Source organism: Rhinatrema bivittatum, chromosome 7 (assembly GCF_901001135.1).
Source record: "Rhinatrema bivittatum chromosome 7, aRhiBiv1.1, whole genome shotgun sequence".
NCBI classification, from domain to species: domain Eukaryota; kingdom Metazoa; phylum Chordata; class Amphibia; order Gymnophiona; family Rhinatrematidae; genus Rhinatrema; species Rhinatrema bivittatum.
The window spans coordinates 269,447,303-269,472,377 of record NC_042621.1 but is presented as its reverse complement, the minus strand read 5'-3'; the positions used below and the strand labels follow the sequence as shown (position 1 = coordinate 269,472,377).

The following is a 25,075-nucleotide window of genomic DNA, read 5'->3' as shown; positions in this document are numbered from 1 at the left end:
AGAAGAGCAACCAGACGCCAGACAATCTAAATCTTTTTCAGACAAACGCAGGTATACACCCAGACACACTCGAGGTCGAGGCAAAAAATCCAACCAGTCACGCACATCAGAGGAAGACACACAATGGCACAAACCATTTACCCGGTCTCAGAAACAAAACAGTCACCGATAATAAATTTATCGGATTACACACTAACAGCTGAGGAACAATCCGTACTTAGTAAAGGCCTCTCATATGTTCCCACCAATTTCCATGACCCGTTCAATTGTAGGATCGCATTATATACATTTTTTCGTTCTTTAATGATTAAGCTTTATTTTTCTACACAACAAGACTCCATGCAAGACATATCCATTGTCAAACCAAAATCAAGATGTATATCACCGGGATCGGTGGATTAACAAATCAAGGCCTTTCAAACATTAGTCCTCACGGACATTTCTAACATTGAAACAAGTCAGTCACGGATCTTCAACCTATCATCCAGAGAAAACAAAGCTCTACAATCATTATCCAACAATCAGGACATTACCATCAAGCCCGCAATAAAGGCGGGGTTGTAGTCATCATGAACTCTTTCGATTACCAGAGTGAAATGTCCCGTCAACTTCAGGACACCCATTTTTATCAGATGTTATCTAATGATCCCACTCCTGAACTTCGAGTTAAAATCATCCAGCTTTTACAAGAAGCCATAGGGTTAGGTTTTTTAACAACCAAAGAATTCGATTTTTTGAATATAGAGTTCCCTCGGACTCTGGTTATTTACGGTGTTCCAAAAATTCACAAAACCTTGCTTAATCCCCAATGTAGACCCATTGTGTCCACCAATGGTTCCATCCTCGAACCATTAGCCAAATGTTTGGATATTTTTTTTTACAACCGGCTGTATGACAGGCCTCTTCATATATCCAGGATACATCGGACAAGTTACAAAAATTATCTCGACTGGGACCTTTACCCAAAGAAGCACTATTGTTTAGCTTAGATGTAGAAGCACTCTACACCAACGTCCCACAGAAGGAAGCTTTCAATCTGGTTAAGGAAGTTCTATCCCATAGACAACATCCCCAACGCATTCCATCGGAGTTTCTACTATCGTTGACAGAATTGGTTCTATTTAGTAATTTTTTTGCCTTTGAGCAAAAGTATTTTTTACAAATTCACGGAGTAGCCATGGGGTCCCCAGTTGCCCCAGACGTTGCCAATCTTTTCGTAACAAAATTCGAAGAAACTACTGTATATGCGTCACAGTACTTTTCTCACGTACAACAATGGTCACGGTACATAGATTTTATATTCTTTATCTGGATGAGTACAGAAGATCTATTGCAACAATTTCATACTTGGCTCAATCAATCACACCCACATTTAAAGTTTACCTTGTCCTATCACCAAAATCAATTATCATTTTTTTTATATTCTCATTGTCAAAACACCCATAGGTATTCAGACTACATTATACCGCAAATCCACAGACAGAAATCATTTTCTTAGATTCGAAAGTCTTCATCCCCGACACTTCAAAGAAGGCCTTCATTTAGGACAATTTTTTCAAATCCGCAGAATATGCTCGGAACAACAAGAATTCCTCAATCAGACAAACGCACTTGGACAAAGATTTCATGAGAGGGGCTATCCTGACTATACTATCAAAAGGGCATTTAAGAGAGCCAAGTTTTCAGACCGTGACCAATTGTTGCAATATCAACATAGACCTCAAGCTACCAATTTGATATGTGTTTTACCACATACTGTTTTTACTCAGTCTATCAAACGTATTATTTTACGCAATTGGCATGTCCTAAGTCCATATACCATCTTTCAATCCCCTCCGATGTTCGCCAACTCTAGAGGCATCAACATAAAGCAGCACATAGTAAGGGCTGTTCCTTCAATTAAACAAAAAAAAAAACATAGTAGGGCAAACCCAATGTGGGCAATGCATGTTTTGTGCACAAGCACTTACAGATACGGAATAGACTGATCCAAAAAGTGGCATCATAATACGTAGAAAACAAAATGTTGATTGCAATACGAACTTTGTTGTCTATGGCATAACATGCCCGTGTCAGTTGACATATGTTGGATGCACCACATGCAAAATCCACACTCGCTTAACTGAGCATAAAAGCAGAACCAAAATAAAGATCCTAAAGCATCTATTGTACCACATTGCATTGCTCTCAATCATTCCTTTGAGGACCTTAAATGGTTTTCTTTGATTTAACGCTACACATTATGGCTTCCTGATGATGCAGATGCCCATTTTTGGGGTTTTAGGCTTCCCCAGCGTTTCAAAATGGCCCCTTGATGACATGTACACCCATTTTTGGAATTTGAGGCTTCTCCAGCTTTTTCAAAATGGCCGCCGCATGATGCATATGACCATATTTAGATGTATACACGTCAGTTCCGCTTGTCAATCCTTGAAAATCGGCAGGATCTTTTTGCTTTAAATGTCAGTGTTTCACAGCGGCTGACCGTCAATGTCAGACTCGGTAGACGCAATAGATTTCAATCGTGCATGTGTTTGAATGCTTAAGACCTCTACATCTTGATCTTCCAGTAATAGTTTTCTTAACAGACTGTTAAATCTTTTCCTCCAGCATCCACGAAGTCTCGTCTTCAACGCTCCATTGACCCGTTGACTTGAAATCAAGTAGGTGCCGACACAAGGTTTGTTCCGCCTTCACTCAGATGTATTCATCATTGTAAGGGTGTTGTTTCATATTATTTTTTCCAGGTTCACACTAGTCACAAGTTGCCGGCGTCATGCACATCATGTCTCCCTGAAGAAGGATTCTCTTCCGAAACACTGCGATGTCGGATGGATAGCATATAGACAGCATAAGATATTTCATAAATATGCCTGGCATCATTTCATTGTGAACTACAGACTGGTAACAGAATTTCTTATTACCAGTCTTAATCTTAAAGTGGATTTGAACCTGAATATAAGATAGCTTCTTATGAAGAATCATTCTCTCTGGGTCACCAGTGATTAAAATTACAGCGTCTTTCACAGCCGTGCCTATACGCAAGCAGTCTTAAGCAGTACACTAGAGCTTGCAGCCTTCAGAAGCACTTCTAAGCTGTGTTTAAGAGCGTGTAGTCTCCCGAGGCACTTTATGAGGTTTCTCCAGAGTTTAATCTAATATCCACCCTAACCCCCTTGAGCTGGATTTTTCACAGAGATTGATATTTATCAGTGTCTAGCGATTATTGGATTATTATTCTTGGTATTTGGCCTCTGGCAGGCTGTAAACTCTTCTCTAGCATCCTCTTGTGGTAAAGCACCAGTGGTTTACAGCCTGCCAGAGGCCAAATACATTCAGGAATCAGGCTCTCCTTTGCACAAATCTTTATTCTACACAGTATTTAACTTAATTCCAAATTATTTACCTTGTAGTACTTCAGAAAAAGTCATCAACAAAGCAATATTTAATAGAAGCTGCCTTCTCCTCATCTTCCCAGGGCCTCTCTTGCTCTCCTCTGAGCCTACGCTATATTCCTGGTCAGAGGATCCACACTGCACCCAGAATGCTTTGCCTTGAGCTGGTCCAGGCCCAGAGCTCTGGGACCAGTCCTTTAAGATGTTCTGAGGTTTCTCTGGTACACTCTATCATACCTCTAAACCAGAGCTTTCCAAACTTTTCATGTTGTTGACACACTTTTTAGACAAACATAATTTCGTGAAACAGTAATTCAGTCTACCAGCAAACCAGAAGTTAAAGGTTAAACGAACAAAATGTATTTCAACAATTTATGTATGTTTCCTTAAATATATACATAAATAAAATGTTTCACAACACAACCTATCTCATAATAAATATTTGCAGGCTTCCTCTTCCTCCATGCTGATCTCGTACATTGTGAGATCGGCATAGAGAAAGTGCTACTCTTGCACATTCCCAAAGATTACATGTGCCAATCACTAAAAAGTAATTTTTTTTTTTACCTTTGCTGTCTGATCTTAGTTTTCTAATCGGTTGGTCACAGGCTTTTTTTTCCACCTTTCCTTTCTTGTTTTTTTGCCAATTCCTTTTACAGGGTCTTTTTTTCTATTTCTTTTCTCTCCATCTGTCTTCCCTCAAACACACAATCAGGTTCTCATTCTCACACGCTATCTCACACATTCTCACACACACAGGCTCTCACTCACATGCAATCTCACACATCCACAGCTCTTACTCTCACATGCCTCTCTCTCATACATACATACATACTGTCTCTCTCGTGCACATGCTGTCTCACTCTCACACACACAGGCTCTCTCACTCCTACATGCTCTCTTGCTCAAGCACAGGCTCTCACTGGCACATGCTGTCCCTCTGCACGGGTTGCCGAAGGATGGACTCTTCAGAGGCCTTGATCTTCCCTGGCCGTGACATGGGATCTGCAGCGGCCCTGCTATCGGGTTTCCTCCTCTTCTCGGGCCATCGCGACGTGGGATCCGCAACGGCCCATTAATGCTGCTCTTCTTCTGTACGCAGCAGATGCTCCTCCTCCTTCCTGCCCACGCGGCTCCGGCAACGTTTTTCTTCCAGGGCTGCACAGGCAGGAAGGAGGAGGAGTGAACGTGACCCTTTTCTTCGGGCCGTGGTAATGTAAGCTCCACCACTGCCCGCCGATCTTCCTGCTATAGTTCCCTGCTTCCGCCGGCCCTGTGGACTGGGCGACACACCTCCACACTACAGGCGACACACTAATGTGTCCCGACACACACTTTGGAAAGCTCTGCTCTAAACAGAAAGGGACAGACAGATAAATAAGACAAACTTACAAAAACCTGAACACTTCTTCACACACAGAAAAAAAACAATAGACAAAGGATAAGAAAAACACTGAAGAAACAAGCAAAAGACAAAGAGAAAGCACTCGGGTAATCGAAATATAACTCTTAGATCCACCTACTAACTCCTCACCACTAATGCCTGACACACCGAGGCCTGGAGGAGCTTGCGGCTGCTGCTGGAGAGGCTGACCCGGGACCTGCTACTATATGAAATCGGACTTGTCTTTTGTCTGCAATTTTTGGGTGGGAAGTCTGGGTGAACTTGAGGGGGCTCAGGGTGAAATGCTAGAGATTCTAGGTGAACTGAAGAAGGACTGGGTGAACTGGTGTGCCCAAGTACATTTATTTTATTTATTTTTATTTAGATTCTTCTTTTTGACACTTCAAAGCAGATTATATTCAGGTACTGTAGGGAATAATGCGATAATAATGTGATAATAAAATAGGTGTGGCTAGGCTAATTTAAAAAAACAACATGCCACAAATTAAATTACCGCAATGGGTGATACTATGTCACATCATGATGTTGCATTGTGCTTTGTTTTACGCGTCATGCAATAATTTCTTGGATGTTATATATACTGGTTTCCAGCAGCCAGTAGGCGCTAATTTCTTAAAGTAAAATGTGCGGCTTGGCTGTTACTGTGTTTTGTTTTGGCAAAGAGAAGTGTGGATAAATGTATTCTTCCTCGAGGCCTATGGGTATGGTTTTAGTGTCATCGCCTGTCTGTGACCTTCATGTTTCAAACCCTCTGTTTGCAGCTAGCTGATTCCTCACAACAGAGTGCATAATAGGACGTTATCACCTAGTCTGAGTTAGGTATTAAATAGCGAGCCATTAGCAAGCACTTGGTAAAAACAGCATGGAGGAAGGACACGCCCACGCTAAACCCGCATTTGCTTATGACTTGGTTCCCTCATTTAATTTATGCTTGCTTACACCAACATCTGTCTGGACCACTTTTAGCATGCACATAGGAGACTTATTACATGGCTCAATATTTTTAGCGTGCTAAATTTATTGCACAGGCTGTTTATTAAGAGGCAGGTAACAGATTTCCTAGAAAGGACTGCAGGTTGATTTGGCTACTTTTCCCAGCTAAGGGGAAAAGCTGATATTCTGCTGGCAGTCGAGCCTATATGACTGACAGCTGGAAGATATTCCTAATGTAGTCGTGAGGTTAAGAATAAGGAAAGATGATGGTCACAGCTGGGTCAGCATGATCTTTTCTTAAACACAACTTTTATTGATCAGCACAAAGTATAAAAACGGGGGAGTATTTTTATCATTTTTATTAACACCAGATGGAACTGTACATAGAATCAGAATTGTATAAAGAAAGAAGAATTAGATATACAGAGTTCATCACTTGGAGACACCATCCTTAAGAAGTATTTTCATTTTTCATCACTGCCACTGCCACTTCCACTGTCATTAAAGGTGACTCGCCCCTAGGAGAATTCTCATTGTGAGGTGTCATCAGCTTCACCTGGGGAAGAGCATCTATGGATAGGATTTTAGATCATACAACAGACTTAAACAATATCTCTCCTCCCCAAAGGCCCCTTCCCTTCTTTGCACATAAGAACATAAGACTTGTCACACTGAGTCAGACCAAAGGTCCCATCAAGCCCAGTATCCTGTTTCCAACAGTGGCTAATCCAGGTCACAAGTACCTGGCAGGATCCCAAGGCGGTAGATTCCAAGCTGCTTATCCCAGGGAAAAGCAGTGGATTTCCCTAAATCCACATTAATAATGGTTTAGGGACATTTTCTCTATGGACTTGTCCAAACCTTTTTTTAAACCCAGCTACACTAACAACTTTCACCACATCCTCTGGCAACGAGTTCCAGAGATCAATTATGCATTGAGTAAAAAAGTATTTTCTCCTACTTGTTTTAAATGTACCACTTAGTAGTACACGGGCAGTAACCTGTCCACCATATTTCAGTGGATGACCGCAGACATCAGTCAGTCTAGTTGTCTAAAATTTTCCTCCATTTCATTTTGAAACTGAGAGATGAGAAAAGGCAATGGACGAGTCCAAGAGAAGACAGGGCATCTGGTCATCCAGTGCTGAGCAGCGCAATCCTCGGCCTCCTCCAACCACTGGCATGTTCTGTCCACCACAGACTCCAGCATTAGGTAGTCCTGAAACATACACAAAGCTGAGTAGACAAAATGACTCTTGACATTATGGCTAAGCATACTAGTTTGCGGTACATCTGTATCCCCCACCTAAACTGGTGACAGGGGTGAGTGGATACTTGAGTCAAACCAGGACCTTCCACAAATCACTTCAGATAAGTCCAAGCCATTGAACATGGTTCTTTCACAGTTGGCTTCCAATCTCCACGTTCACCCAGTTTGGATTTTTTTGACATGGTTCAATAATGTATTTGCATTTCTGCTTAAAGTATTTGAAAACTTCTCTGAAAATGTCAAATTTTTATATATTTTATGCCTCAATGTGTGACATTTTCAGTAGCCTGCGCTTCTGCACAGTACAAGGGCGCCTTTATACCCCTGGACCTTAGAGCTAAAGATTGCCTTAGAAAGCTGCCTACAAGGTTCACAGGTGCAAAGTGCCTGCATTCTCTGCAGCTGCTGTTTCTGTGGCCGGGGAATAGTGACAGGACAACAAACGGGCCTTTGAAAATGTGAGTGTAAGTGAGTTGTTTACTCCCCTGACCTAAATACACCACTGCGAACACCTCTTTTTAGCGTGGCTGAAACTACACATGTTGTGAAAACTCTAGCACAGTTTTAGCTTCTCTGATGGGGGATAATTTTCACCCAGGGAAATTTGGCTGAGTAACTCCTTAGTTACTCAGTTAAATCCCTTAAGAACTTTTCTCAGTAAGTGCTGACTCGCACTGCACACAGCATCATCAAGGTGAGCAGATGTTACCGCTGAACATACCTGAAGACTCTTATGACCATTACCACTTACAAGTCTAAGGATGTGTCTTCAGATGTTATTAAGGAAACATTCCTGCTCTAAATTTACAGGTAATTTTCCAGGTACTCTAAGACTTAAGGGGCATACAACAGTTATCTTCTTTTATTCTATTCTTTAACATTTTTTCTTAAAGGGTATATCCTGCTTATTTTTAGATACCTTACTCATAATACCCTCCTATAGCTCAGTCGTCATGGCAGCTATCCTTTAACCAAGGGGCACTGGCCACAATACTCTGCAGAACCTAACACAAGTATGTTTTTAAACCAGCCAGTAGGGGCCGCTATTGAGTGATGGCTGATATTCCATGCCCTCAACCTCTGTGGGTGTGAACGCTGCCTTCCCAGTAATCCCAGTTCCAGCCAGCCTGATGAGCAGAAACTGGTTCTGGAAATCAAAACCTAAATGTCCTGCATAGCAGCGCATCACACTGGCTGCTGGGCCAGTGGGCCCGGCCACTGATCACTAACAAATGTTTACCCCCCTATCTATCCCAAGATGAAGACGGAAGAGTTTTGGAAGCTAGCACCGTAAAAAGACAAAGTAAACAGGAGTGCAGAAGTAATTAGTACAATTCTGGTCAAGTAAGTTGAACAGTTATCCTTAGAAAGGGCAATCATTCTGTCGCACTCTGCTAATTATGCTTACCTGTTGTTGGTTGCGGAGGAGGGATGCGAGGGTGTTTTTTACAATCTTCCTAAAGGCACAAGAGTCTTCTTTGTTGAAAAGACCACTGGGATCAAAGCAAAGCCCCTGGGACAGAAAAGTGCACAAGTTGAGAAGCCATCTTTAGTGCTTGCAAAACAGAGGGGATCGGAAGCTCCTTACCCCCATGCACGCGTCCCTCCCACCCAGAGGGGCTTCACATTACGGTTGGTCACAATCTTCCATATTAATGAAAACCCAGAGGGTGACGGAATTAAATACAATCCCTAATGGGAAAACTGCAGGAAATATGAACCACAAATCACTAGACTGAATTGCTTTTCAATCTCCCTAAACAAGCGGAAAGAAATTGCAGAGCAATTTATGGGAGTGCTTTTTTCTAATAAACCATCTTTTTGATGTTGGACTACATCTAGAACTTTTACAGGAAAATGTTATTTTGGCTTCTAGCTTTTGGATTTGAATTTTATACATCATTACTAAGCTTTCTAAATCCGAGCTCAAGGAAGATTGCAATCAGGTATTTTATATAAATATACCTTTCCTGAAAATGTGGTTGTTGTAGGTTGGATGGTTAGAAGTTAGGTTAGATTAATGTTAGGTTAGAGAGATAATGTTGTACACATTTTTTTTTTTTTAGACATTTTATATACCGATGTTCCATATCATCTCCGGGTGCAGGCCTTTTTGAACTGCGGTGCCGACAGTGCTCCAGACCCGCTGCCTCCCCTACCTGGCCTCTTCCATTGACCAGGCTACTGGCTGGCAACACCAATGACTCTTCGGCCGCCCCCATGTCTCTCTGAAGGAGACTCCCGCATCTCGTGGGCTGGCACCGCCCATCGCTGGCATCATCTCCGGGAAGCAGGCCTTTTTGATCCGCGGCGCTAACGCCAAAGGGGCTTGCGCCGTAGGGCGCGCGCCCTTGGCGTGCACACAAAGGAGCACAACAAAGACATTTGCCCCTTCATGCAGACCCGGAGTGCTGATTTAATTGCACCCTGGTCCTCTTCGTTAAAATAATGGATCAGATTTGCTTCACTTAGCCTATTCTAGGCCGTGGTTGGTATGGGGATCTAAGAAGCATCCCCAGAAAGAAGCGAAGAAAGACTACAAATTTAGTCTTTCCGATGAAAACATCGAGATCTGAAATAAATAAATAAATAAATAAATAAATAAATAAATAAATAAGTAGGAACACTTCTGTTATTTCTTCTTGCTTAATGTTTACCCTGCTCCTATTAAATGTTCAGTCTCTGGCAAAAAAATTTCCTCTGATTAATGACCTGTTAGAGGATTTAAATCCTACTATTTTTTGCATTTCTGAAACCTGGCTTAATGACAAAGATAATGTCTCATAAATCAAATTTCTCATCCTAACTATGATGTATTTCACTTTCCTAGACCTAAATTAAAAGGTGGGGGTTTATTAATAATTAGTAAAAAAGAACTTAAGTTAGTACCCTACAAAATAGAGATTAATCTTCCCTATGACGTGGCAATTCTAAAACCTCCTCAGTTAATCATAGGACTTTTCTACTGTCTACCTTGTACACTACAAAAGATTGCTCACCACTGATAGAATTATTTGCTAAGGATTTTCCATCACTAGACTCTACCTCAACGGTTCTCAACCGGTGTGTCGCGACCCACCAGTGTGTCACCAAGCACATGCAGGTGTGCCGCCACTCTTCCCAGTCCCCCGCTGGCCCAGCTGCTCCCCTTGCCCCAGCGAAATAGGAACTTATCTTCTGCCCGGGCGGAACACGGCAGGAGAGCTGGAGTCAGCGGCACCAACATGGTCTCTTCTTCCCACCCCCCCCGCGGCCCGATAGAGGAAGTGGTATGCAGCAGCCTCGCGTGTGCATGGAAAAAAAGAGACCACGCTAGTGTGGGCAGAACTGGTCCAAAGAAGGGAAGAGAGGCGCGGCCTGAAGAATGAGCAGCGCAGTGCGGAGCACAAGAAGAGCAACGTCAGCCCTCACGGCCGATGGGACTTCTTTCTTGAGGTTCAGAGGGCTAGAAGTGCACGAGGCTGCTGCTGCTGTTAGTTCGGTGGTGCGAGAGAGAGTGAGTGAGTGAGTGAGGAAGCACATGTGTTAGAGATTGTGTGTGTGTGTAAGAGAGAGAGAGAGACAGCATGTATACAAATGAATGATTGAGAGCCTGTGTGTGTGTGATTGAAAACCTGTTTGTGTTAAAGAGAGAATGTGTGTGTGATTGAGAGCCTTGTGTGATTGATATCCTTTGTGTGTGAGAGAAATAGTATGAATGTAAGTGTATGATTGAGAACCTGTATGTGTAAGTGAAAGAGATCATGTGTATGTATGATTAAGATAACGAAGGACCCAAAAAACAAAGCGATAATCGGTCTAGAGTATGTGAGCTAAACAAAAAGCAAGACCGATGCCTTAGAAAGATTATTTATTAATGCAACAATGCCTGCCCGACTCAGGCCGAGTTTCGCCCTTACAGCTGCATCAGGGGCTCTAAAAAACAATAAATAATATTTTAATATTAATATAAAACAACGCAATGTAAATTAAAATAAAACAAATCAAATAAATATTTATTTATCTATTTATTTATTTATTTAAAAAAAGTTTTTATATACCATCATTAAGTTATTTACCATCATAATGGTTTACAATAGGGCACATATATCAAGGAGAATATTTATTTATTTATTTTTAATTTTTAATTTTTATATACCGATGTTCCTGTAAAGTATATATATCACACCGGTTTACAAGAAAGAAACTGTCGCCTCGATGGCGTTTTACATTGAAACATTTAACAATTTACAAATTAACAATAAACCGTTAATATAGATCATACTTTAACTAGAGGGTGCCATTATTATTCGGAAACAATACAACATTAAGTATAGAATGGTTTATGACATGGAATTTTCAATGATGAAATTCTCATGGGGGGGGTTGTATGTATAAATTTGCATATATAAAAAAATAATATAAAATTAATTCAAATAAAGATGAATAGCATCTCCATATACACAGGATAGTATAACACACAAAGGAGACAACATCTCAAGTGTTTAGATTAAGAACAGAGAAACCCAAATTTAAAAATACTAAAACAAATGTTTTTTCAAAAAACGAACAAGTAATGCAACTAGGAAAATTATGGCGGAGAGACTCGATAAATCAGGAAGCACAGTTAGAGAAATGGGAGAATCCGTTTCAAAGAGGATGGGGGAGAGGGAACATTTTTTTACAACCAACAATATCAAACAACATGGTAGAATGTGATAATAGGATTATAAATTTGTCAGATAGGGATTTGAAAAAAGAGGAAATCAGTATTTTAAAGAAAGGGCTACCATTTGTTCCCACACCTGGTTATAATGCCTATCAGACACAAGTGGACATATTCAAATTTATACATAAACTTAAGATTATTGATACTTTCTCGAACAATAAATTTGGGAATTCCACACAATCTGTTGTGAAAAAATCAAGTAAGTGGGTACTGAATGGCCCTACAAATCCAAGTATTCATACATACCAAGTATCAGTGATGAAAGAAACAATCGAAAGAAAGAATCATTATAGTGCGTATTTATTGTTTTTTCAGAGCCCCTGATGCAGCTGTAAGAGCGAAACTCGGCCTGAGTCGGGCGGGTATTGTTCTATTAACAAATAATCTTTCCAAGGCATCGGTCTTGCTTTTTGTTTATCTCACATATGTATGATTGAGAGCCTGTGTGTATAAGAGAGCGAGCATGTGTGTCTGTCATTGAGAGCCGGTGTAGGTGAGAGTATGTGAGTATGTGATTGAGAGCCTATGTGAAAGAGAGAGAAAGAGAGAGAGCATGTGTGTAAGTGTGTGAAAAAGAGTCTATGTATGTGAAAGAGACTTTATTTGAATTTATTTTATTCATTTTAGATTATTTTTTATATATACAAATTATATTTATTTGATTTGTTTTATATTAAGTGTGTGATTGAAAGCCTCTGTGTGTGTATGTGTGAAAAGACAGACAGCAAGTGTGTAAATGTGTGATTAAGAACCTATATAGATGAGAGAAAAAAAACAAGTGAATATGTGTGTGATTCAGAGCCAGTGTGAGAGAAAGAGCTTGTGTGTGACAGAGAGAGGAGAAAGTAGCAAGCAAACCATCCCTCCTCCTACTAATTCAAAACTATCTCAGGGCACCTGGATATCAAATGTTCCCAGGTATGCAGAGCAAAGCATTTTTTTATTTTTATTATTTTTCATCATTGGGTTTTGTGTCTGCTATTTTGAAATATTTTATTGGTATCTAGAAATTTTTGATATGAGTTTTTAATTATTGGATATTCCATTCATCAGCCATTTTGAAATAATCTGTTCTTTTTATTATTATGGTTTTACTGCTATTGATTTTATATTTCTTGATTTGTTTTGAGAACTGGTGATGTTTCTCTTTTTCCTTTGTTACACTGCATACAGTCTCTCTGGCTTGTTGCGGTTTCCAGTTTGGGTTTTGTCTGCATGTTTCTATTTATGCTTTATGATCTCTCTCTATTCGTTATTAGGTGAGGGTCTGCACATGTGACTGAGGTGAGGTATTCTGCTGGCAAGTAGTTTCTGTGTAGGGCTCTATAGCAGCCTGGCTTGGTCCGTTTTCCTAAGAGGAGTATTAGAGTTTTAAGGCCTGGTGTAATATTTTCAGTGTTGCCATGTAAGGTGGTTACTGTTTGACTGCTGGAAATTGGTGCTGTTTTGGTATGGGATGTTTACTATTTATGCAGTTTCTGTTCAGCAGTACTTTTCTTTCCCTTGTGTCATTCTTAACAATTAAAATAATACTGGACCTTTCCTTTATTTCCGCCATGAATGGTAATGAGCAGTGTGTCACACATGTGAGCATGGTCTGTCAGGTGTGACATGATGGGAAAAAGGTTGAGAACCACTGCCCTATCTTAATTGTAGGAGACTTTAACCTTCACGTAGATAAGACTCCTAGAGCCACAGCCTGTGAAATATTCTTAGAGACAATGGATGCTTTGGGGTGGTCTCAATTCGTTTCTAAAGGCACTCAGAAAGCGGGACATATTTTAGAGTTAATATTTGCCAAATACCAGTAACTGTCTAATTAATACTTCTCACACTATATTGCCCTGGTCTGACCACTAATTAATAAAGGCAGAAATAACCTTCCGTAACCCTCCCTCCTAAAAGTACAGATAAAAATCATATTTTTTACTTCAGGAAAAAGTTAAAGGATTTAAAGTGTACTCATTCCAATTACAGTGCCTCGAAAGAGTCTTGTATTGTTATTTTTCGTCACTACCTCCCCCGGGTTGGGAGTGGGTAATTTGCGCGCCTGCTGCCTTCCTTGGATGTGGTGGGCGTTTCTCAGGCTCCCTCTCCGGAATCGAACCCTGATTCCCCATTACCCGTGGTCAGCATGGCAGGCACAGAAAGTACCATTGAAAGTTGACAGGGCAGACATCCGAATGTATCGTCGCCGTCACGGGGACGTGCGATCAGCCCGAGGTTATCTAGAGTCACCAAAGCGGCCGGGAGAGCCCGGATTGGTTTTGATCTGATAAACGCCCAGGTATCCCGTGAGGTCGGCGCTCGTCGGCATGTACCCAGAAAGACAAAGAATATGTAAGCGTTGTTCTTTTTTTTTTCTCTCAATGGCAGCGGGAAGGCCTTTACGCCAAAGTATTTCCTCTGCTTAGGATGAATCTTGCAAACGTGCTTCATACCTGAATTGTGTAGACAACGGTGTTTCCAATGTCTTCAGGATAGAAACCATTCCAGTGGCAGAATCTCAGGAAGCTCAGAACTTCTCCAAGGAGCTTTCTTCTGTCCAGGTAATGGCCTTTTGGTGGGGTCCCCACAGCTGTAAATTGCAGAGAATTAATCTGTGTTCTCTCCTTTGGATGTGCACGGGATTATTCTGGTGCCCAGATCTATTGCATGGAACCACCAGCAGTCTCTGTCCAGAACTAGAGAGTGCGAGTACTTGAGAATCCTAACTCGTTTGTGGACTAAACAGTCACTCTTTATACTTTTTCTAGTGTTTGTTTTATAGCCTGCTACCTCAAAAGGGATGTAAGTTTTAATGGATTCTCAATATTTATGATATATTCAGATCTGGATAAATATTTATTCATCACTGAACCTTACTACTGTAACTCCTCTGAATAGTGAATTATGCTAAAAACTTATTGAGGGCAATATTAAGTGCTATTTAGCTGGAAAAGTTAGGACTCTGGCTAAGTAGCAATTGCTAAATACCTGGCCCCGCTGAGTGGCTGCCACTTAAGTCAGATAACTAGTTATCTGGTTAATTAGCTGAGTGACAGGGGAGGTGAAGAAGTTCTGAGGAGGAGCCAACTTAGCTGGATAAATCATCAGGCCAGCTTGGATATTCAGAGTTAGTCGGATAACTTATCTGGCTAAGTCTGGTCAACCCATAGGGCTGTCCTAAAGTTAGCTGGAGAAATCTATCTGGCTAAGTTGAAGATAACTGGATATCTTCGGCGGTGCAGCCTCGCTGCTGAATATAAGGTCTAAGTTAGCCAGATAAGTTTATCTGCTCAGCTAGCCGAGCTGCACAGTGGAAAATGGTAAACAGTGGAGTGCATCAGGGATCTGTACTTGAACAACTGCTTTTTAATATATTGATAAATGATCTGGAAAGGAATACGACGAGTGAGGAGATCAAATTTGCGGATGACACAAAATTATGCAGAGTAGTTAAAATCTCAAGCAGATAAATTGCAGGAGGACATTTTGAAACTGGAAGATTGGGCATCCAACTGGCAGATGAAATTTAATGTGGACAAGTGCAAAGTGATGCATATAGGGAAAAATAACCCATGCTATAGCTTAGAAGTTACTACCCAGGAAAAGAGATCTAGGCATCATAGTGGATAACACATTGAAAGCGTCTGCTCAGTGTGCTGTGGCGATAAAAAAAGCAGACAGAATGTTAGGAATTATTAGGAAGGGAATGGTTAATAAAATGATGGATGTCATAATGCTTCTTTATCACTCCATGGTGAGACCGCACCTTGAATACTGTGTGCAGTTCTGGTCCCCACATCTCAAAAAAGATATAGTTGCACTGGAGAAAGTGCAGAGAAGGGCGGCCAAAATGATAAGTGGCAGGGAACGGCTCCCCTATGAGGAAAGGCTAACGAGGTTAGGACTGTTCAGCATGGAGAAGAGAAGACTGAGGGGGGATATGATAGAGGTCTACAAAATCTTGAAAGTAGTTGAACAGGTTAATGTAAATCAGTTATTTATTCTCAGATAATAGAAGGACTAGAGGGCACTCCTTGAGGTTAGCAAGAAGCTCATTTAAAACAAATCAAAGAAAATTCTTTTTCACTCAGCACATAGTTAAGCTCTGGAATTCATTGCCAGAGGATGTGGTTATGGCAGTTAGTGTAACTAGGTTTAAAAAAGGTTTGGATAAATTCCTAGAAGAAAAATCCATAAACTGCTATCAATTAAGCAATAGTAGCTTGAGATTTATTTAATATTTGGGTACTTGCCGGGTACTTGTGACTTGGATTGGCCACTGTTGGACACAGGATACTGGACTTGATGGACCCTTGGTCTGACCCAGAATGGCATTTCTTATGTACCTCGAGATGAACTTCCAATTCAACTAAACATATGGAGGCCAATATTCAGTACTACTTAGCCAGATAAGCAGAGGCTTATCCGGCTAAGTGGCAATGACTAAATATCCAGCTATGCTCAGCCAGATAAGTATTTGTCCGGGTAAACAGATAACCAGATATCTTTTGGATGGTCAATGGGCTTTTAGGGGCAGCCCTACTTTTTCGGTTTAATTAGCCAGATAAGTGCTGATATTTGGACTTATCCAGTTAAGTTAACCAGATAAATTAGACCTGCCAGAGAGCAGGTTTAACTTAGCAGGGTATTACTTTTCTAGCTAAGTGGCAGTTTCAGCAGGGATATTCAACAGCATAGCTGTGCTGCTGAATATCTCATGTAAGTTAGCCGGATAAGTCTTATCCGATTACCTTACCTCTTTTGGTTTGAATATTGGACCCATGGATATTACTGGAAGTTTCTTCAGTCACTATGGGGGAGATTTTCAAGCAGTCCACCTAATTTAGGCAGCAAAAATGCACGCAAGTGACACAAATTTTCAAAACAGACTTGCGTACTTAAATCCACTTTGAAAACTATCCCACCAAATTTAGCCACACACAATTACATCTCTTGTTATGTGCATGAAAAATGTTCATGGCAATATCTGTGCCTACTTTTAAAAACCTAAACTACTCCCCAACTCCAACCCCAGGAACGCCTCTGTTTGATCCGGGTACACATACGCATGAATGGGACCATATGCGTGAAAATTCATCTGCATATTGGGCACAGTGGCGGAGCCAGAATAGATTTTTTGAGTGGGCACAAGGTTAACATGGGTGGGCTGTAGGCATGTAGGTCTGAGACCTACTAGTTTATTCTTATTGATAAATAATGCCATATACTGCACCCTACAATGGCTTTCTAAGTAGTTTGCAACAGCCATTATGCATCATGCATGAAATTTTAAAATAGTTTACCTCAATTGTTTCAAGCACTTACCAGCATTACAAATTCCTTATTAATCTGTATTAATTTATTTTATATTTATTGCAGTTTATAAATGGCAAGTATATCATGTAAAAAGCAAAGAAAACAATCAGATCCTATCAATCATGTAATAAAACAAAAATTAATATATTCTGTCTTGAATCCTCTTTGCAGAAAGCCAGAAATCATCATAACTACAACAAAATATCATTAATCATTAGAACAGGTACAGAGCAGAGCTAATACAATTCACATTACAACATGAAAAAAAAAATTTCACATTCTGGTGTCACCTCAGCAAAATATCCCTCCACTGCTATTTTGTGAAGTAACACAAACTCTTGCAAAGAAAGAGGCATCTAGAACCTTGCCATACAGTCACAGCACTGACTCTCAGGATTCAAATAACAGCAACCTTATGAAAAAGCAGCAGTGCAAATACTATACCAAGCCCTAGAACATTAATACATCACCTACTGGAACAACAAATAGAACAAGCTAGACTACTACAAACTACATGCTAGCAGAAATACCGCATTTCAGTCACATGCAGGTAAAACAGAGACCGACCCTTATCTAATATAGAAATAAGAGGCTGTAAATTAGAAACAGAAACATGCAGACAAAACTGAAATAGAAAGCCTGGGAAACTAGATTCTGAACAGTGGAATACTAAAGAGTGAGCAAAATACAAAAATATAAGAAATGCACATTCCCTTTCACATTTTTTTTTTACTTTTGTTGTCATATCTTTGTATTTTTCTAATCAGTTGGTCCCAATCTATTTTTTTCCCACTTTGCCCTTGTCAGTCATTTCCTTATTCCCTTTCAGGGTCTCTCTTCTCCTACTGTCTTCGTCCCTCATACACACACTTTCCTCTCACAAACTCCCTCACACACACACACAATCTCACTCTCATAAGCTCTCCCCCCCACACACACAAGCAAGCTCACATTCTCTACACACACACACACAAGCTCTCATTCTCTCACCACCACACCCCCCCCCCAGGCTCCCATTCTTATGCTCACACAGACCCACACTCAGGATCAGATTCTTATACACACAGAAGACGCATACCCAGGCACCCACTCTCACCCACACGTACACACATTCAGGCTCCCACTCTCACCCACACATACACACATTCAAGCTCCCATTCTCACCCCTCACATACACACATTCAAGCTCCCATTCTCACCCCACACATACACACATTCAAGCTCCCATTCTTACCCCTCACGTACACACATTCAAGCTCCCATTCTTACCCCTCACGTACACACATTCAAGCTCCTATTCTCATCCCACACAAACACACAATCAAGCTCCCATTCTCACCCCACACAAACACACATTAAAGCTCCCATTCTCATCCCACATGTACACACATTGAAGCTCCCATTCTCCCCCCACATGTACACAAATTCAAGCTCCCATTCTCACCCCACACAAACACACATTCAAGCTCCCATTCTCACCCCTCACATTGAAGCTCCCATTCTCACCCCACACGTATACACATTGAAGCTCCCATTCTCACCCCACACGTATACATTTTGAAGTTCTCACCCCACACAAACACACATTAAGCTTCCATTCTCACTCACACAAGACACATTCAAGCTCCCGTTCTCACCCACCCACACACACTTTCAAGCTCCTGTTCTCACCCACCCACACACACTTTCAAGCTCCCATTCTCACCCACCCACACATTCAAGCTCCAATTCTCATCCACCCACACACACAGGTTCTCACACAGAGACACACACGTGCACTCACAAATAGGCTCTCAGACACACACAGGCTCTCACTCATTCACATATACATACAGGTTCACACACATCATGGTCTCCTGTTATCATAGGTGCATGGGCATGTACAGCTTCTGCTCCCTCCCCACCCCCACCAAGCAGGAAGATTGGTGGGCCGTACGGCAGCAGGGGGGGCTGTGGTCTGCCGTCTGAAGAAAGGTGACATGCTGTTTCCCATAGAGATGAGCTTCGTTTTTTACTACCGGGTCATTTTTTGAGTCGGACACTTCGGGGTAAAGTTCGGTTTTCCTCGATTAGTTTTTTTGACAAACGAATAAAAAACTAAGAGGGAAAACCGAAACCGGCTCAAAAAAACGACGCGGGAAAACGAAGCTAAAAAAAAACCACCCCAAGCATTAAAACTTACTATAAAACATTAAATAAACACCCTCCCCACCATCCCGATCCCTCCCCAAGACTTACCAACATCCCTGGTGGTCCAGCGGGGTCCCGCAATCGATTTGTCCCTCCGTGGCCTGGCGTGCCTGCTCGCTCAGAATGGTGCCGATAGCCTCTGAATTACTATGTCACAGGGGCTACCGGTGCCATTGGTCAGCCCCTGTCACATGGCCATCGGCGCCATCTTGTGCTCCTACCATGTGACAGGGGCTGACCAATGGCGCCGGTAGCCCCTGTGACATAGTATGGGCAAAGGCTATTGGCGCCATTTTGATTACTGGCAGCTGACAACAAGATAGCTCCGGGACCCCCACTGGACCCCCAGGGACTTTTGGCAAGTCTTGGGGGGGTCAGGAGGCCCCCCAAGCTGGCCAAAAGTCCCTGGGGGTCCAGCGGGGGTCCCGGAGCGATCTCATTATCGGCTGCCAAGAGGCCCCCCCCAAGCTGGCCAAATGTCCCTGGGGGTCCAGCGGGAGTCCCGGAGTGATCTCGTTGTCGGCTGCCAGTAATCAAAATGGCGCCGATAGCCTTTGCCCATACTATGTCATAGGGGCTACTAGCGCCATTGGTCAGCCCCTGTCACATGGTAGGAGCACAAGATGGTGCCGATGGCCATGTGACAGGGGCTGACCAATGGCACCAGTAGCCCCTGGGACATAGTAATTCAGAGGCTATCGCGCCATTCTGAGCGAGGCAGGCACACCGAGACAATCGATTGCGGGACCCCACTGGACCACCAGGGATGTTAGTAAGTCTTGGGGGGGATCGGGATGGTGGGGGGGGGTGTATTATAGTTAATTGTAATGCTTGGGGTGGTTTTTAATTTAAAAAAATAAAATGTGCCCCTCTCCCCGTACAAACCCGAAAAACAGATTTTCCCCGAAGTTCGAGGAAAATCCGTGTCGGGGTTCGGGGCCCCCAACGAATTAGGCAATTTCGTTGAAATTGCCTAATTCGTGATAAATGAATGCACATCTCTATTTTCCCATGGCCTGTGCTGTTGCTGATACTGTGAGTAACTCTGAAAGTGCTATCCATGAACTTCCCTAGGAAAGGTACTTCCTGTTAGATGGCCAATGACTTTCCTTCGTCTCCACATTCTTGTGACCCTGCTAGGCCTGTCCTCCTCGTTTCCATTCCACTCTATCAGTAAATACATTACCTATGACATTTCTGTCTTCCATCAGATAGTAAATAAAACCACTCCTATCATATATCACGGCATATGGGACCAGCAACAATCGGTGAGAAGGGAGGAACAGAAAGTTTTTCAGCAGCTTCCTCCAATCACAGATCACTGGTACCTGGAGATAAAAAAAGAAACCCAATCCTAGAATGAAACTTTAAGTCTGAGAGTGATAAAGTAGCATTCATACTGGTCCACTACTACACAATACTTGGAAATTACATACAGTTTGCTTTTTGCAAGGTAGAAAGTTAGAATTTGATCATCAAACTCAGCAAATATTCCTGAGCACGCAGGAAATGAACCAAATCATTGGGGATCTCTTTTGTGTTTTGTCCTGCACATTTGGGCATGTGTTTTAACTGGCCTTACAGGCTTTGGTTCAGAAGTGCCCTGGGTTGGGTTTTTTTTTAACCCTCCCATCCCACCTACTCCAATGGCAATCCTAGACCAGGGGTCACAGATTGCAGCTCCCTATGCAACTCAATATATACTGTAGATACCCAAAGTTTGGCCAGCTGTGTGCTCGCTGCATTGTACAAATCTACTCCTTTTCATCACTTATAAGGACTATAATTCTTTACTAATGTCAATTTTACTCTGAATACCTCTGAATGTGTCTGTAACAACACCCACCCCGATTCAAAGTGCCCCTCTACAGTGGAAGCTGTATATAGAGTATCAGACTGATCCTATACAGAGGTGCTCTCTCTCTCTACCCCCCCCCCCCCCCCCCCCCACACACACACACACCATATTAGGACTCCCGCCCCTTTTCCGCCTCCTTATTCTGGACGTGCATACACACGACCTTCCTGGCTTCTTAAAATTTGCGTTGCTTGCACGTATGTGGCCATTTTTGCCCGAGCAGCGCTTTTAAAATCTACCGCTATTGTTTTAAGGATGTTGCCAGAGGAATCACTGAAAATTCTGTAGAAAAGAGAAACATCCATTCTTTCTCAAAAATATCTTTACAAAACAAAATCACATGTGCTTGCAGGTAAAACAGCCAGGTCATACCAACAATTAACTCCGCAGCACAACGGTTTAATCACAGCTGGCAAAAGACACCCGTGGGTGTTTTTTGCTGACTGTGCTTAAACCGTGGCGCTGCCTCTCACAGCAGAGTTAATTTTTGATATGAGCTGGCTTTTTCACCTGCAGGTACGTGTGATTTTTTTTGGCAAGATATTTTGGAGAAATAATGGATGTTTCAGTCTTATAGACAGTGAACCTTCACAGAATCCCTGGACCTACCTGGCGTGGCCTGCAGAATCTACACTTGGGAATGAAACCAGATTTCCCACCTGGCAGCACATGGCACTGCCACAGAACACTTCAGCCAGCCAGATGGAATATGCATTCATGACTCCGGAATAAGATATTGGGAGAAGGATAAATCCACAGATAACGAAGTTGATTCATATATTGATCAACAAGCTAATAGCATGTATATATATCTATCTCAATGTTTATGCTGGCACAATTACTTTAACTCTGTGTTCTTTATTTCCTGTGGCTGCACACACATAGTTACACTGTTATATATTTGCTCTGCCTATATTTTTACTAGTGTGAAGTCAAATTTGACTTGGTCGCCTCTTCTCAAAAAAGATATAGTTGCAATGGAGAAGGTATAGAGAAGGGCGATCAAAATGATAAAGGGAATGGAACAGCTCCCCTATGAGGAAAGACTAAAGAAGTTAGGACTTTTCAGCTTGGAGAAGAGACGGCTGAGGGGGGATATGATAGAGGTGTTTAAAATCATGAGAGGTCTAGAACGGGTAAATGTGAATCGGTTATTTACTCTTTTAGATAATAGAAGGACTAGGGGGAACTCCATGAAGTTAGTATATAGCACATTTAAAACAAATCGGAGAATGTTCTTTTTCACTCAATGCACAATTAAACTATGGAATTTGTTGCCAGGGGATGTGGTTAGTGCAGTTAGGTTTAAAAAAGGTTTGGATAAGTTCTTGGAGGAGAAGTCCATTACTTGCTATTAATTAAGTTGACTTAGAAATAGCCACTGCTATTACTAGCATCAGTAGTGTGGGATAGACTTTATTTTGGGTACTTGCCAGGTTATTATGGCCTGGATTGGCCACTGTTGGAGACAGGATGCTGGGCTTGATGGACCCTTGGTCTGATTCAGTATGGCATGTTCTTATGTTTTTATATCTTTGAGGAATATAATCTGAATGTTTAATGCAGCAGGCTAAGTGTTTGAGTGTTGATTCAGGAAGAAGCTGTTCTGGAGCCATGGAAACAATTCTTCTACTAGGAGCCAGGTCTTTCTTGATCATGCTTATTCCTGCTTTCCCTCAGATTAAAAAAGCTGCAAGAGGAAGTTGAAAAGGATGGACCAGAATAGCCGTCTGGTTTCTCTTCAAACTAGCCTCCCATGCCACTGTGGGCCAGATGTTCTAAAGTGAAGATTAGTGCATCTGGCTCTGTGTTGTCAGACCTCCCAGAGCCCAGATGTTAAGCAAGTGCGCCTAAGTTAAACCGATTGAAGCATCCTCCAGTTCAAATTCTGTCTCAATATTACAGGTTTCTGCAAGTAAATGTGAAATCAGCACAATGCAATGATTCCTTTTCAAGGTGTAATATAAGCTACTGGTAGTAAAAGCCTGTCTAAGGACAGGGAAATATTATGAAGAATAGGCAGTGTGGAATTGAGATGTGTGGTAGTAGAGAGATGAGTTCCTCGTTTCCTATGGCAGAATTTTCAAGATTCTGCGAAAAGAGTGGGCAAATTCTAGGGCAGATTTTTCAATAATCTGTGGCAATTATGTGGCAAATTTACATAATTTTGCATATAGTTGTAATTTAAATAATATGTTTTCTTACTTTTTACAAATAAAGTCAGACATTTCTGTGTCTAGTAAATTTATTTGTTCTTTATTAAAGGAAATGGGATATTAGTGATTTGGGGTGGGAAGACAGGCGAGGAAGGGATCTGGGAATGGGAAGAGAGGAGATTGCAGAAGGAAATGAAGAAGGAATCTTAGGCAGGAGGATAGAGAGGAACGGATGGAGGAGGACAGAGGGAGAGGATGAGGGATTCAGGAAGGATAAGAGAAGGGAATGAGAGGAGACGATGGAGGGAAGGGGGGGGGGGGGGAGATCAGTGGGGGATCAGGAATGGAATGGAAAGCTGGGAAGAAAGAAGTAGGGATGGAGTGGAAGAGGAGGGAAGATTAGAATGACAAAGAAGGGAGAGCTATGGATGAGGGAGGAGAAAGAGGGAATATTGGGATAGGGTAGAGGAGGGAAGGAAGCCTCAGTTCCTTTCACCCGAATTATATCCCCAGCCCTGCTTTCCCTTATCCCCCTCTTCAAAGCTCCTTACTATCCCCCTCTTTCATTCTCTCCCCCCACCCGATCCCCGCACTGACCCTGGTTCACTACTCCCCCACAAACCACTGATTCACCCTGGTTCACTCTCTCCTCCTCCCACACACTTGAAACCATCATTTCCCCCGATTCACTCCCCCATCTCCTGTTCACTCACTCCTCCAGTTCCCATGGTTCATTCACTTCCCCTCCCCCCGATTCCCAGTTGGTTCGTTCCCTTCCCCTACCCTTGATCCCTGGTTCACTCTCTCCTGCATCCCCACCCCCCTCACTTACTGGCTCCTATCAGCTAACAGGAGGAGGATGGTGGCTTTGCAGTGTCTCTGGCACATCCTCCCTCTTCTCCTGCTGGCACCCAAGAGACACTGGAAGGCCGCTGTCCTCCTCCTCCTGTTTGGCCAATAGGAGCCAGTGAGTGAATAGTTCCGGGAAGGAGGGGTGGCATGGGGAGGGCAGATTCTGCTGTGTACTGCCACCAGTGCTTTTCTACTGGGGTGGGCAGGCAAGGAGGAGATGGTAAATCATATATGGGAACTTCTGATTTCCAGTCACCCAGAGATTTTCATGGATTAACGGGCACAGGGTTGGGGTGGGAGGGGGGGAAGGTTAGCACATATACATTTCTCTCATGCACACATTAACACACTCACATTTTCACTCACACATAGATACATGCTCATTCTCCCACACACACATTCCCACAGGCTTGCTCACTCACTTCTCTTCCTGTTCTGCATACCCTTGCACACTCACGCTTTCACTGCTGTCCCTCTCTCACATCCACACACACTCACACACACTCAATCATTCTCTTCCCCCAAACATTAGCAGCTACCTCCTACCCACAACCCAAACCTCCTGCCTCTCTCCCACAGGGCAACAGCCTTCTCCATCGGGCCTGTGCAGCGAATAATTTCCTCCTCTTTCAGCTACTGAGGGCTGACATTGCCTTACTTCCACCAGGCATGTCCCATGCTGCCTGTTTCTTTTTTCGGCTGTGTGGGCCCACTGATTTCTTCTTTTGAGGCCTGCTTCTACCCTCTGGATCAGGCCCCGGAGTTTGGGGGTTTTTTTTTTTATGTTGGCCCAGAGACCCAGTAATCCTTTTCCAATCTTTTCTCTATATAAGGTATGCAAATTGAGCTCTGCCCCCGAATGGGCGGAGCTCTACTTGCATACTGGCGTTGCAGGCACAGGGCAACTTTCCTCTTTGCTATATACAGATTTACTGATAAAAAGCATTCTGCGTCTGTGAATACTAGCAGCAGTCCACCAAGGCATGAGTGAAGAAGCATCGTGT

At 42.4% G+C, this 25,075-nt stretch overlaps 1 protein-coding gene across 1 annotated transcript in view; it reads right to left on the bottom strand.

Annotated features, from left to right (window-relative positions):
• Positions 1-6,077: 6,077 nt before the first annotated feature.
• Positions 6,078-25,075, bottom strand: part of LOC115095902 — a 51,086-nt gene continuing 32,088 nt past the window's right edge. Inside the window, exons 5-8 of the mRNA XM_029610222.1 lie at positions 20,392-20,533; positions 14,153-14,289; positions 8,412-8,516; positions 6,078-6,952 (exon numbers count right to left, since the gene is read on the bottom strand). Of these exons, the coding sequence (XP_029466082.1) occupies positions 6,773-6,952; positions 8,412-8,516; positions 14,153-14,289; positions 20,392-20,533 (564 nt within the window). The 3' untranslated portion in view covers positions 6,078-6,772. The remainder of the gene's footprint in view (positions 6,953-8,411; positions 8,517-14,152; positions 14,290-20,391; positions 20,534-25,075) is intronic.